The sequence below is a fragment of the Alligator sinensis genome, unplaced genomic scaffold, assembly GCF_000455745.1.
Source record: "Alligator sinensis unplaced genomic scaffold, ASM45574v1 scaffold330_1, whole genome shotgun sequence".
NCBI classification, from domain to species: Eukaryota; Metazoa; Chordata; order Crocodylia; family Alligatoridae; genus Alligator; species Alligator sinensis.
In genome coordinates, this window is record NW_005842178.1 from 1,148,159 (window position 1) to 1,161,353 (window position 13,195).

Consider the following 13,195-nt stretch of genomic DNA (forward strand, 5'->3'; position numbering starts at 1 on the left):
GAGGAAGAGGCCGGAGCCGGAGCGGGGCGGCCCGCGGGGGGCCAAGGTGCGCACAGGCCAGGGCAGAGCGTGGCCCTTGCCCCGGAGCAGCGCGGCCGCCCGGGCTGGGAGCGGGGCTGCGCCCCGTGGGCTCCGGGGAGGGGGCGCTCTGGCCGCCTTCAACTGCCTGAAGCGGGGGTGAAAGAGGATGGAGCCGGACTGCTCTCAGTGGGGGCAGATGACAGAACAAGGAGCAATGGGCTCAAGTTGCAGCATGGGAAGTTTAGGTTAGATATTAGGAATAATTTTCTCACTAGGAGAGTAGTAAATCACTGCAACAGGTTATCCAGAGAGGTGGCGGACTCTTCATCCTGGGAGGTTTTTAAGACCCGGCTGGACAAAGCCCTTGGCTGGGATGATCCAGTCGAGGATGGCCCTGCTTCGAGCAGGGGGTTGGAGTCGATGACCTCCTGACGTCCCTTTCAACCCTTCTATGATTCTGGGTAGCTATTAGATATAGATGTCTGTCGTTTTATAGAAGCAGAGGGCTGGCTGTTCCCCTTTAAAATGTTGCTGAGATTTTATTGCATTACTTTATGCTAAAAAGTAGAACTTTCTCATCTGCTTGCAGACCTGTCGTCTGCCGCTAGTCACCCCGAGTCGTTGTCACCCCGGAGTTCTTGGCACGGTCTAAAGCATTTGCTGTTTGCAACCTAAAACATCTTCACGAGCAGTTTGGACAGATTCAGCATGGGGGCCTTAGTACCCGACTTCCGCTGAATTTGTTAGTTTTGGGATGTGCGAATCCAAGGGCAAAAGCCTGTAGCAGAGAAGGGTTTGGCCCCAGATTTCCCTGCACTGAGCATTTGCAGCTTAGGGGTTTGTGACGTGCCCATCTCCAACCAAAGGAAATTAATTTATGATCCTAGACAAGTGCTATTATTTGATTAGATCTAAGTGACTTTATCAGCTGGAAGTGATGATAAACTTGACTTCAGCTAGGAAAACTTGCAGCCATGAATATCCACCTGAAGGTCCTCCATAAAAAAAATTTTCAACATCCGCTCTCTGCCGTCGTGTGACACAGGCCTATTTGTCACCTTCAGGGACATGGGGCTAGGCCCACCAAGTAACCTAGTGGCTCCCACAGGTGCGGAGGTTACAGAAAAGGTGATAACTGATTACCGGGGACAAATAATAAAAGAACAGGGACAAGAGTGCTGGTCAAAGATTCATAACCAGAGTGCCAAGCGGGGGACACTGAGCCGAGCACACCAGACAGTGCCCACTGGCCCCTGAACAAGTCCAAGGAGCCAGTGGACGCTGCCCAGTGATACTGTGCCTGGAGAAGGGAATGAACTGGGGCAAGGAAAGCAGCCCCTGGTCCCTGGGGACCTTCCCAGCCAGAGCCTCCCTGGTCAGCTACATGGCCAGCTTGGCCAGGGCCAGGAGGAGGTTGACCAGGAGGTCCCAGGACTTGATGGGGCTATGGACAGGGAGTACATAAGTCAAGAGGCTAGGAGAACAGTGCAGCCAGACCCTCAGCAAGAGATTCTGGAGGTCCATGTGACAGAATAGTGGGCAAGGTGGACCTAAGGACCAACCCAGTAAATGGCAGTTGTTATGTTCTTAAATATATCTTACCAGCAACCAGGGACTTCTGAAGTCAACATGACCATACCAGCAATTTCAGAGCAATGCTATATCGGAATACCTCAGTGAATTTACACCTGTTAGAAGGTGAAGCAAGGTCATATGACACAAGCTCAGAGCTCTAATGGCACAGTACATTTTTAGATATAACACTTAAAATTAGCATGATAGCCAACATGTGAAAAGATTAAGCATGTTAACTGTGGAAGCTGAGTCTTATTTGCATCTAATTAGAGGCTGAAAGACCTGCAAGTTGCCAAGTAATCTTTGAACCCGAAACTGCTGCTGGCTGTTTTGTAGATTTCTAATTAGAGCTCATCTAAACAATAGTGTTACTGCATGTTTGTCCACCCTGGCACGAAAGAAGAGAAGCAATGTAATTATGAGTCAACTGATGTAAGAATTGCTTTACTAAAAAAACAAACCACTTGAAGCTCATATTTTTTTATCTTGTTTCTTATTTTATATTTAAATGGTTTTAAAAGATGTGCCAACATTATTCTATGTTAGCAGATTTTACTCATTCAATATAATATGACAAAGGGCATGTTAACATAATGAAGGATTTGATATTTTATCTCGGGGCAGAGGGTCAGTGCCAGACACATGGGCACTTCTGTGCTAGCGCAGCCCAGGCTGGGACTAGAGTTGGGGCTACCCTGCCATATGACCCGGGGTGTGGTCCTGGGTTTTGTCAACAGTAGGTAGGACTGGATGACCCCCTTCACAGGCCAATTCAAACCCATACATGTGGGTGTCAGGTCACAGGGCAGGATTACCATCCCCAATACGTGTGTTGCTGGCTCTTTTGCTGTTTGCTGGCTAGTCCTGGCCTCTCCTCCTACTTCACAGCCTTGGAGACTCTTTAGCTTTTTTCAAAATCAAAGTTTTCAAGAGCAGCTAGGGTTTCAACTTTAAGGAAGAAAGGAAGGGTGAGTCAGCTGAAGATTAGGCTACAGGGTATGAATTATTTTCCAGGGCATGTTGTATGTGAGAAGATATGGTATTATTTATTTTAAATGTTCTTAATACCTATGTAGACTGTGAAGGGCCACTTTCATCCTAATCCCTTGCCTTTTTACAATGAACACTGTTGCTTGGTACACATGAATGGTTCTTCACATGGGCTCACCTTTCTTAGGAGAAGAAGGCACGCTTGTCAGCAGAATTGTTTGGTGAGGACTGTAAAATCAGCCATGACCAGGTGTATGAGTTCTTGAAGTACGCAGCTTTGGGAAAACATCACAATGCAGCTCAACCCAGGTATATAATGTATGTTTGCATTCTGGCAGCAGTTTCATAGTTTTCATAGATGTTAGGGCTGGAAGGGACCTTGGAAGATCATCAAGTCCAGCCCCCTGCCCAAGGGGCAGGAAGTCAGCTGGGGTCATAGGATCCCAGCAAGAAAAACATCCAGGTTTCTCTTGAAGGCGTTCAAAGTAGATGCTTGAACCACCTCCAATGGCAGGCCATTCCAGACCTTGGGGGCTCGGACAGTAAAGAAGTTCTTCCTTATGTCCAGCCTGAAGCAGCTTGTACTGTTGCTAGCCTACTGAAAGTCCCATAGGTTAATGTTTTGTTTTGGGGGGGGTTTATATACTTTGCAACAGTCACCATCCTGACCTTCATATATTACTGCATCTGTATGCATACTATATAACTTGAGCTGGCTGAAATACAGAATTTTCACTATGAAAAAATTCACTGTTTTGGAACTTTGTTTCACCTGGATTGGGGCAAAAACACCACTACATTTTTTTCACAGAACAACAGTTCCAAAAATGTACAGTGTCAGAAACATTAAAATGAAACAGTTCACACTGGAAAATGTTGGAACATTTTGTTCTATGCAATGTGCTGTCTCAAATATCAGAATGACATTTTTTCAGCCTTTTTGACCTGAATTTTAGTACCTCATTTAGAGTGTAAGAACATAGGCATCTTGGATGAGATGATGCCTGATGGCTATAGGGGAACTCAAAAACAAGACTAAATATTGAAAACAAAATACCTGATTTTATTTCAGGCTATTTAAAAATGGTTTTCAGCAAATACATTTTTGGCAATAAATTCTGCCAGAATTTTTTCCTCCCAGATTTAATGGTTGTAGCTTTATTTGGATGTTTTCTATTCATATTTGTATACTACATTGAAAAAAGGCAAGTTGTATCTTGGAAATGAATACTATTGTAGAGCTTGGCTACACAGTGTCTTTGTTGTCTGCTGCATATGGAGGTCCTTATGTGGAGCAAAGAAGATGCATGGGAGTGAAATTCTGTTCTTGTTGGAGATGGTGCGAGTTATGCCATTGATTTGTACAAGAACGGGACTAGGCCCATGTTTTTAAAACTGTTAACTGTTTTGCTTTAATTTTGATGCAGCTGGTGTCATATTCATCACCAAAGACGCCTGGCTCGGGTTGTGGTCATTGTTCTACATGAAGTGAGCCAGCTTCACTTCTACAGGTTCTATTTACAGTTCAGACATCTCAGAAAGTCATTCCCGCATGTAAGTCTCAATTTCATTTCTACTCATTGGAACTTGGTAGTCAATGATAAACATGTAGCATTGTTCAGTCACTGCAATGAAATTATTCTGCTTGCAGTAAATAAAGATTTCTGATTTTCAGGGAACTATGATAAAATAATTCCTCTCCTCCCAGCTTCTGCTAATGCAGGAGTAAAGGACTAATCTCTGCTGTTTATGACTTGCAGCTTTTAAAGCTTTAAAATGTGAAATTAAATATTTCAGAATTATGTTCTTCTCATCTTACAATATCCTCACTGTCCTGAAATCTCTCAGATTTAAGGCTCGTGCTCAGTTATTGCTAGCAGAAATCAGCCCTTGTGTTGATTTATACTACCTGAAAATCTGGCTCTGAATATTTGCCAACTGTGCTGAGTCTTATAGTAACAGTTCCTCTCATTTCTTGGAAAGAATACTGCCAATGTAAAGCACAGGAGTTTTTTTTTAAGTTGCCTGCCTACATTTCAGTTCTTCTATAAATCTGTTAATATTAAGAAATGTCTTTTGAATCACTAGAATCTTAGAAAATTCTTCCATAACTGCAGCAAATGCAAGTCTCTTATTTACAGCAGCTTCTAAACTTTCCAGGAGGAAACAGACATCAGTTTTATTTCTCCCAGTGAGTCTCTCCTCCTCTGGGAAGTCAAGTTTGTACAGTACTATGATGATTGAGTAGATACAGAAGCATCCTGTATTTTTCTGCTAAATCATTGTGATGGTTCTTTGAAAATTCATTTTTCTTTTTAAGAAATAGGAGCCACCCTCAGATACATAGACAGAGGGAGGAACTACATTGCCCAGTTGCCCCTGTTTATTTTCTTTCTTTTAAAAAAGGTGAACAACATTCACTGCCTCTTGTTCTTTACTACCCTTTTAGCAACAGTAACCAAAACTCTACTTAAGAGTATAGTGTGCAAGTTATGCACACTCTGTATAGTGACTGATGCATCATACGGTAGCTAGTTTAACAAGTTATTTGCAATCTACTTTCGTTCAGTGGAAAAAATTGCACAGAAATGACAAGGTCCGTGTTCTGTGTCCAACTTTCCCAGGCTCAGTATATGCAATCCTTCCCTGAATTTGATGGAATTACACTAAGGCTGCATCTGGTACTTGGATGAGATTCAAAGATAAAGTGACAGTATTTCATAATATTGTACTTTCTTTGTGCTTCAGTCATCTAACACATTCTTTTTTTATTGTTAAGAGATTCAGTTTACCGCCTGATTCAGCTAATTTTATAGCCAGCATGTGCAGAGAAGGAGTGAGTGCAAAACACCATAACAGTGCACAAGGTATCCAGACAATATTTGCTTGAATATTTCTAAATATGATAGGAACTCATGTAATTGGCATACATTGTCTTCTTAAGCTAAATTGTGTTTTATGCACCAATGCAAGATACAACTTAATCGCCAGTGGAACTGTGAAATAAACAGCTCCAGCTAATTCTTTCTTTTGCTTATTATAAAAATAAAAATGAAGGTTTAGCACCACAAAATTGTAAAGGGGCCAATAGAGAAAGCACTGCAAATTTAGATTGTTACAAGTATTCAAAGGTGCATTCTAAAATGTATCTAGTAAAAGATACAGAGTGGTGAAATGGATTCAGCCTCACTGGGAATTAAATTCCTTTTTCCCCATATTAGTTGTCTTCATGCTGATCAGTGAATTGAGACAAACTATAGGTATATCAGCAGCTTACTTTTTTGTTTTTATCTTCCCTGTGGTGCTAGTTTAGGGGTGGGCAAAATGCAGCCCAGGGGTCGATGTGGCCGCCAGGCCATTCTATCTGACCTGCAGGGCCCCTAAAAAATTTAGAAAATTAATATTTTCTAAATTTCTAATATAATTCAGGATGCCTGTTATGCGGCCCTTGATGGCTTGCAAAACTCAGTAAGCAACCCTCTGCCCGAAATAATTGCCCACCCCTGTGCTAGTTCTAGCAAACTCTAGGGCCTGGTTTTGCATGCTTTAGTTGAGGAAACTGCACGGAAGTCAATGGAAGTTCTTAGTGAATGGGCCTTTAATGTGGAAATTAGTAAGGCTAATTTTGCAATTTATTGATAGAGTTCTAAACCCTGAACAAAAGAGTAGTTTAGTCCTAGACTGGGGATATCATATGCGTTTTTCCTGCAGTTTTTTTGAGAGTAAGTGACTAGGAATCCTAATAATAGGAAAGATGATTTACTCTGAATTAGGTCCTAGGTTCAGTTCCCAATTTACTTTGTCACTGTGAGCTGGTCATTTAACCCATCTTGTATACCCTTTTATTATCTACAAAAATGGGGCTAGCACCTCCCAGAGAGATTACAAGGATTAAAACCATACTTTGAGAGAGACTCAAGTATGCCAATGGGTAGGTAAGAAACTGGACAGTTAAATTAAGCATTCCAATCGCTTCTTTTTTTAAAGCAGTGCAACACATTCCTAATCCTACTGAAGGGAAAAAGATAACTTCTTAGAACAAGGTAGCGGCAACAATAATTCTTCATATAACTAAAAAAACCCTAAAGCAATTACCTTGCTTTTTACATATTGCTTATGTGAAGGAGGTCCATCACTACTTCCCCTACTTTGCAGCTAGGTGAAGTGACTTGCTTAGGTCACCTACCAGAGACAATAGCAGAACCAGTAATAGAAGTAGGTTTAGTGCTCCCAGGAGCACTGCCTCCCACAGGTGTGAAATGCCATTAGTGTACATTAGTGACAGCAGCTTTCCTGTTGCTTGGGAATAATATATGATCTTTTTTGCCACTTTTTGAATACACAATTGTTTCATATTACAGCGTCACCTCATGTCTCCAATGGACATATCCTTAAGAGCGCCAACTTGGAACGAGACCCCATTGTTCAGAAATATGGAGAAGAAAAACATGGTCTTACCACCTACACTCTAACGGTGCAAGAGATGAAAGAAAATAATTATCCTTTAGAAGGTCAGGCTATTCTGACAGTAAATTTAAAGGCCTATGTTTTTCAGTGGGATTTGGGGTACTCAAGGAACACAGGCTTTATATCAACTCATCTCCAGCCTTTTCTTAACCTTTGTGCATCAAGTTACACATAAGACGTTACTTCATCTTGTTCTCAGACATCTTTATATTTCTTCTTAGGATCGCCTGGGTGTCTACATTTTGTCCACACTGAATGCAACAGCCCAAGGACAGACAGCAGCCCCCTCTTTGGGTTGGATTGTGAAATGGTATTAAAATATCTGTAGTTGTAAGGGGGATAGGAAGTCAGTTACAGGACCTCTGCCTGATCCAACAGGCCAACTACTCTGTTCTAGAATACACCTACCAGGAGAGATACAGTAGGAAAAGCATCTGCTACCACCTGGCAACAACAGTTCTTTCTGCAGTAGTGCGAGTGGAGCTGTGCTGTTGCAGCAGTGGGAGAGTTCTCAAGAAATGGCAGTGTAGACAAGGTGCGTGTGTGAACTCCCCCAGCTCAGAGCAGTGCTTGGCTCTGCAGGGATTCTCAGCACAGCAGAATGCAGAGGAAAGGACAGGTGGATCCATTGCAAGGCAGATGCTCCTAGTCCCTGTAGAGGAGACATGTAGCAGCTCCCAGATCTTCACCAAGCTTTGCTTCCTTAAGGAAAAATTCCTTTTCATTGCACCTCTCCACTCTCCATTTCAGCTATCCTGGATTTACCCCTGGGTGCAGTTCTAAATGCAAGAAGAAGCCTTGCTTGGGCCTCACTACCGACTTTCAGAATGTGCACTTGCTTCAGCCTTTTTTGGCAGAGCAGCTATAAAATGCAATTAGCTGGGGCTTTCAGGGGTATGAAGTACAAAATGACTTTGTGACATCAGCTCTCCCTCCTCAAGATTTACTCTATGATTGGGTGCACTACACTTGTAACAGGCATCAAACAATCAACATTTGCATTGTTTAAAAAAAATAAAATAAAAAAGTAACAAATGGACAGCTCTCTAGACAGGACACTGGATTAATGGTAAAAGTTACTGCAGGCAGGGTGGGCTTTAATCAGCGAGTGCATGTCAGACAATGGAATGGCAGCAAAATCATTTCTGATCTTGACCAGTGTCTCTGCCATTTTATAATTTGGCAGTGCCTCACTACGAAGGGGAACGAAGTCACCCGAGTCTCACTGGTGGATGCACAGGGCCAATGCCTCCTGGATGAGTTTATAAAACCTGAGACCCAGATTCTGAACTACTTCACCAGGTATCCTGCCTAGAAACGTCCTATATACCTTCTTACTTTAACACTTAAGAGCCATTCAGCCTGAGCCTGCTTCATGTGGTCTTTGTAAACCCTAGCTGCAGTTGTAGTTTCATGGTAAATATAACTTCTGTGCATTTCCATGTGAGTTGCCTGTTCTGTTTCAACTAGTGTTAGAACAAACAGTTTACAAAATGTGGATATTACCACATATTGGATACACACTTGTCTACTATACAATCCACTGGATCTTGGCAGAGGGTTAGAGCTGTTATGCAATGTTTAAAAAAAAAAAAAAAGCCTGAGTTACAGGTTAATGAAACATAGTGCAGGTTACTTTTTTTTTTTTACTCTTGGTTGTAGAATAGAATATAGTGTTAGTAACAACAAGGAAGCTGCAATCCAGATCTATCTGCTCTGGGGCTCTGTTTACTCATGTAAAAGGAGAGAGACTTTGTCCAAGCTTCCATTTCTAGTGTGGAGACACTTAAAAGTTTCACAGTGAAACCAGGCAAAAAACTCAAGCCACATTTCCTCCAAAACTTTCATATTTGACCTAGTTTCAGGCTGCAGCACAAAGGCCTTCCCTCTCATGCTCCCTATAAGGCCCCCCTACACATTGTAGGTATTGAGCAGTTAACTGGTTAATTGCACAATTATCTCAAGACCAGCTACACATGCAGAGTAGCTATCACGCAATAAAAAGCTCCAACCAGCTATAAATTAGACCTTGAAAACGTACTAAATTTATAACTGGTTACTATCAAGCTTTAATTTGCACATGTAGCAGGCTCTTCCCTACAGTTGGGAGGCCCATCAGCTGACAGGGATCCCAGCTACAAGGGTGTACCTTGCCCAGTGTAAAACCCCCAAGCCCTGGGGATTGCAGCTACCATGATCCCCAAGGCTTAGGGGTGCCTGAAACTCCCCAGCCCACATGGGGCTCTCAGTCCCAGCTATGCCTCATGCAGCAGGGGCTGAGAGCCTCACAACTGATGGGACTTCCACTATGCCTTACACACAGCCAGGACCAAGAGACCCTGTAACTAACAGTCAGTTGCAGGGCTTTCAGTCCCAGCTGCATGTGAGGCACAGCCAAGGCTGAGAGCCCTGTCAGTTGTGGAGTTTTGGCCCTGGCTGTGTGTAGTCCCCATAGCTGGGAGACCCCTCAAAGGCAATAAAATTCCCCCTGCACTGGCAATAAGGTATGACTGGATCTAATGTGCAATCTCATAATCACGCCTTGTGCCATACTCGTGTAGCATAGCACGAGGCACGATATGTGGATCACACATTAGATCCAATCGCACCTTTACCTGAACATGTAGAGGTCTGTCTCCTTGATCCAGTCTGACCGTTTACCTGTGTAGTTTTGACAGGGATGGAACTTAATCATTTATACAAAGGTTTGTATTAAGAAGGACAAGCCTCTGCAGAGGCCAACACAATCCTAGTGCTATTAATTTAACATAAATTTCACCATGTCCTCACAGAGGCATTTAAACAGGAAGCCACAGCTATAATCCTGTGCTATACTATTATAGTTATAGTTCATTCATCTCACTTGTCTTGCTTGAAATGCTTTTTAGTAAACAGAGTTGCTAATGTTTTGGTTTGCCTCTTACAACTTCTGCTTTGAAGGTACTCAGGAATCACAAGGAAGATTCTTCTTCCAGTGAAAACCAAACTTGCAGACGTCCAGGACAAACTAAAGAAATTGCTTCCCCATGATGCAATATTGGTGGGTCACTCTTTAAATGCTGATCTCCAAGCTTTACAAGTGAGTGTGCTCTTAAATGCATTTTCTCCACTCCCTTTACCTGCTGCATTCATATCTAAAACCAAAACAATTCCATGATGTATTGTAATTTTTTATTACTACCAGCCTTTCCCTAAGATGGGGTTAAGGCTCTCCAAGAGAGATGTGTTACCAATTGGGATGTTCAAGAAACACAGAAGTTGTAAAGCTAGAAAGCTGTATTTCAAAAGTGCAAGTCTGTCTAAAATAGATCGGCCTGTGACTGCTCCTCTCCCAGACTACTGGAAGGAGCACAAAGCCTGAAACTTGTTACTTCTGTCTTCAAATTATACAAATTGGTCCAGTAAGGATACTAACTCGTGCTTTGCCAGAAATAGATAAGACTCCAGCTGTATCCCTCTTTCTTTCCATTTGCTTGCTAGGAGCCATTCATATTTTTATTCCAACACAGCTATTAAGTCTTTCCTATGGTAAATTTAAGTGACCATAAAATGCTCTGGGGTGACTGGATCTGAGCACCTTCTGCTAGTTTGTTTAGGAGAAGGGATTGCAGACCAGTCCTATGACACTGCTGTTGTTCTTAAATCATATTAGTCATGTTTCCTCTTTTCCAGATGATCCATCCCAGTGTTATTGACACTTCATTGCTTTTTGCCAGAAGTGGAGGTCGAAGATTCAAGTTAAAATTCTTAGCAAAAGCTGTTTTAGGGTAAGTGTCTTACAGTGCTCCCCTTGTGCATGCCACTGGGGAGCATATGGCTTTATCAGTTAACTTTTACACCTGAATTACCAGTTTCTTAAAACTTGGAAAGAAATCAGATCATGCATATGTACAAAATACATGCACTGAATAATTAGCCATGCTAGCACTACCTTCATTTTTCAACCCTCTTCCTACACACACACACACCCACCAATTTAGATAAGAATGTAAGACGTATCAAAAGTCTACTTAGCCCAGTATTTTGTCTTAGACAGCATCAAACAGCAGACACTTTAGAGGAAAAACAGAAGCAAAAAAGCTTGTGTGAAGTGATCCATTACCTGTCAAGATTAGGACTCTTACATGGTGATATATATATTACACAGTATATATCTAAATCTAAATGGATATGACAAAGGCTCTTTATCTGCACTTGACAGATAGGAAGTTGAAGCCCAAAGCAAATAAGTGACTTGCCTAAAAGTAATATAGGGAATTTGTGACATGAGCAGATTTGCTGAGTCTTGCTCCACTGCATTAACATCAGGTCTGTTCTTTTTCTAATTGGGCATAATTGCAATGTGCTAAATCTTATCCCTAAAAAGCAAAGATACGGTATAACAACTCTGGAGTTTATAGTTCACATGAATTACTCAAAGGCTTGTCGCGAATTAGCAAGAGTGCGCCGATGCAAAAAAGTAAGGATAATCCATCATAAAATGTGCTTTGTTAATTTGACAAGATTAGATTTAGTGGCTACTGATATTCCAGCCCTCAGCTGACAGCATATTTTGTAGGAATAAGGTATTCCATAGTAGCACAATTACTTTCTACAATTAAATTCTCTGTGAGAAATAGGAGATTGCAAACTATGTGGTAGCATAACTAGTAAAGCATAGATGGTGAAGGCAAATAGCAAAGGTGCATCAAAGCATGATATGTGTGTATCACTGTATCTATTAAATCTTTAGTATCCAAAATGTAAGCGTTGCAATAAGGTTATACTATGGTGGCTTTATGGAACATTTCATGAGAATGGCAACTCACAGAATTGAAATATAACAAACTTGCTGTGAGGAGAAAAATAAGTCACCTAAAAAGAACAAGTTACAAGGCTTAAAAAAAAAAAAAAAGGTAATATACTGTATATTCTAGAGTGAGGAAAAAGTGATAACTTGTCTGTACTGACATTTCAGGAAGGAAATTCAGTGTGAAAACAAGCTTGGTCATGATCCAACAGAAGATGCTCAAGCTGCACTTGAACTGGCTCAGTACTTCATTAAACAGGGGCCTTGCAAGGTTTGAAATTATGTTGTTGTTTGAAATTATGTTGGTTTCAGTTTGGGGGGGTTTTTTGTCTTAAAGACCTTAAGATCAAAACACATTTTACAGGCTTCATAAAGAATTTAATGTGGACTACTCCTGGTTGCTTTTATGTTTAATTGATGTAGTTTTGATCTTAGGTCCTGGGCTGCAGTCTAGGAAGATAATGTTTTGGACTTTGCTGAAACTACTAACATGTGAAGAGTTAGAAATGTATTGCTTAGTTAGGTCAGCATTGAGGATCTAGGTGAGGGCCATTTCCCACTAGTGGAGTACATGGGCATTTGAATAAATTTCCATTTTACTAGAACTTGATCAGTCTCCAGGCATGGTCCAATTATATATAAAGATCTCGTATAGTGCATCTCTTCCCTTTGACTGTATTTTCCCCACTTGATTTCAGTTCTTTGTCTTGGATTTTAGCCGTCTTAAGGCACCTGCTCATCACTGCAGTGGATTGGCTATTTGTACAATGCTATCCCTCAAGTCTTTAGTTTCATACTCTAAGAGATGTCTTAGAGACAGATTGGGTTGATGCCTGTGGTGCTGTATGCTTCAAAGTAACCTTGAAGAATTAGTTATTACCAATGTGTGTATCTCAAGGTAGAAGAACTAAACTTGGAGACACTGCTAATTGCTCAAAAAGCAAGTGAGATCTCACAACAGAAGTCCACCTTATACCTACAGCTGAATGGAGTCCAACAGCAATCAAGCAAAGGTTCCAGCATACCCCAGCTATGGTAATAGTCCACACCCCATTCATCTACATCACTGGATTTAGTTCTTTCTGAAATGATATTGTAATATGCATTATATTTTCTGTCAATATTTCTCCTTCCCATTAGTAATTTTCAACGGGAAAAAAATATTTTATGAAAGAAATCACTAATCTAATAGTTTTAAATTTCAAATCTTAGATTTGATATAATGTTTTTTGTCATTTTCTTTATACAGTAAAATCCCTGTTATCCAGCATGAGTGGGGAATGCCAGGTGCTGGTTATGTAAAAATTCCAGTTATCTGAGGCAGATAATGGGGGGGGGGGGGGGAGGGGGCCG

At 41.4% G+C, this 13,195-nt stretch overlaps 2 protein-coding genes across 3 annotated transcripts in view; one reads left to right on the forward strand and one right to left on the reverse strand.

Annotated features, from left to right (window-relative positions):
• Window positions 1-13,195, reverse strand: part of ERI2 (ERI1 exoribonuclease family member 2) — a 62,676-nt gene that overhangs the window by 8,323 nt on the left and 41,158 nt on the right. The window lies entirely within an intron of this gene.
• REXO5 (RNA exonuclease 5) overlaps window positions 1-13,195 on the forward strand; it is a 21,698-nt gene that overhangs the window by 969 nt on the left and 7,534 nt on the right. The window contains exons 2-12 of the mRNA XM_025206974.1: window positions 4-46; window positions 2,774-2,895; window positions 4,014-4,140; window positions 5,366-5,453; window positions 6,948-7,097; window positions 7,275-7,363; window positions 8,240-8,355; window positions 9,994-10,132; window positions 10,726-10,820; window positions 12,011-12,113; window positions 12,741-12,877. Of these exons, the coding sequence (XP_025062759.1) occupies window positions 4-46; window positions 2,774-2,895; window positions 4,014-4,140; window positions 5,366-5,453; window positions 6,948-7,097; window positions 7,275-7,363; window positions 8,240-8,355; window positions 9,994-10,132; window positions 10,726-10,820; window positions 12,011-12,113; window positions 12,741-12,877 (1,209 nt within the window). The remainder of the gene's footprint in view (window positions 1-3; window positions 47-2,773; window positions 2,896-4,013; window positions 4,141-5,365; window positions 5,454-6,947; window positions 7,098-7,274; window positions 7,364-8,239; window positions 8,356-9,993; window positions 10,133-10,725; window positions 10,821-12,010; window positions 12,114-12,740; window positions 12,878-13,195) is intronic.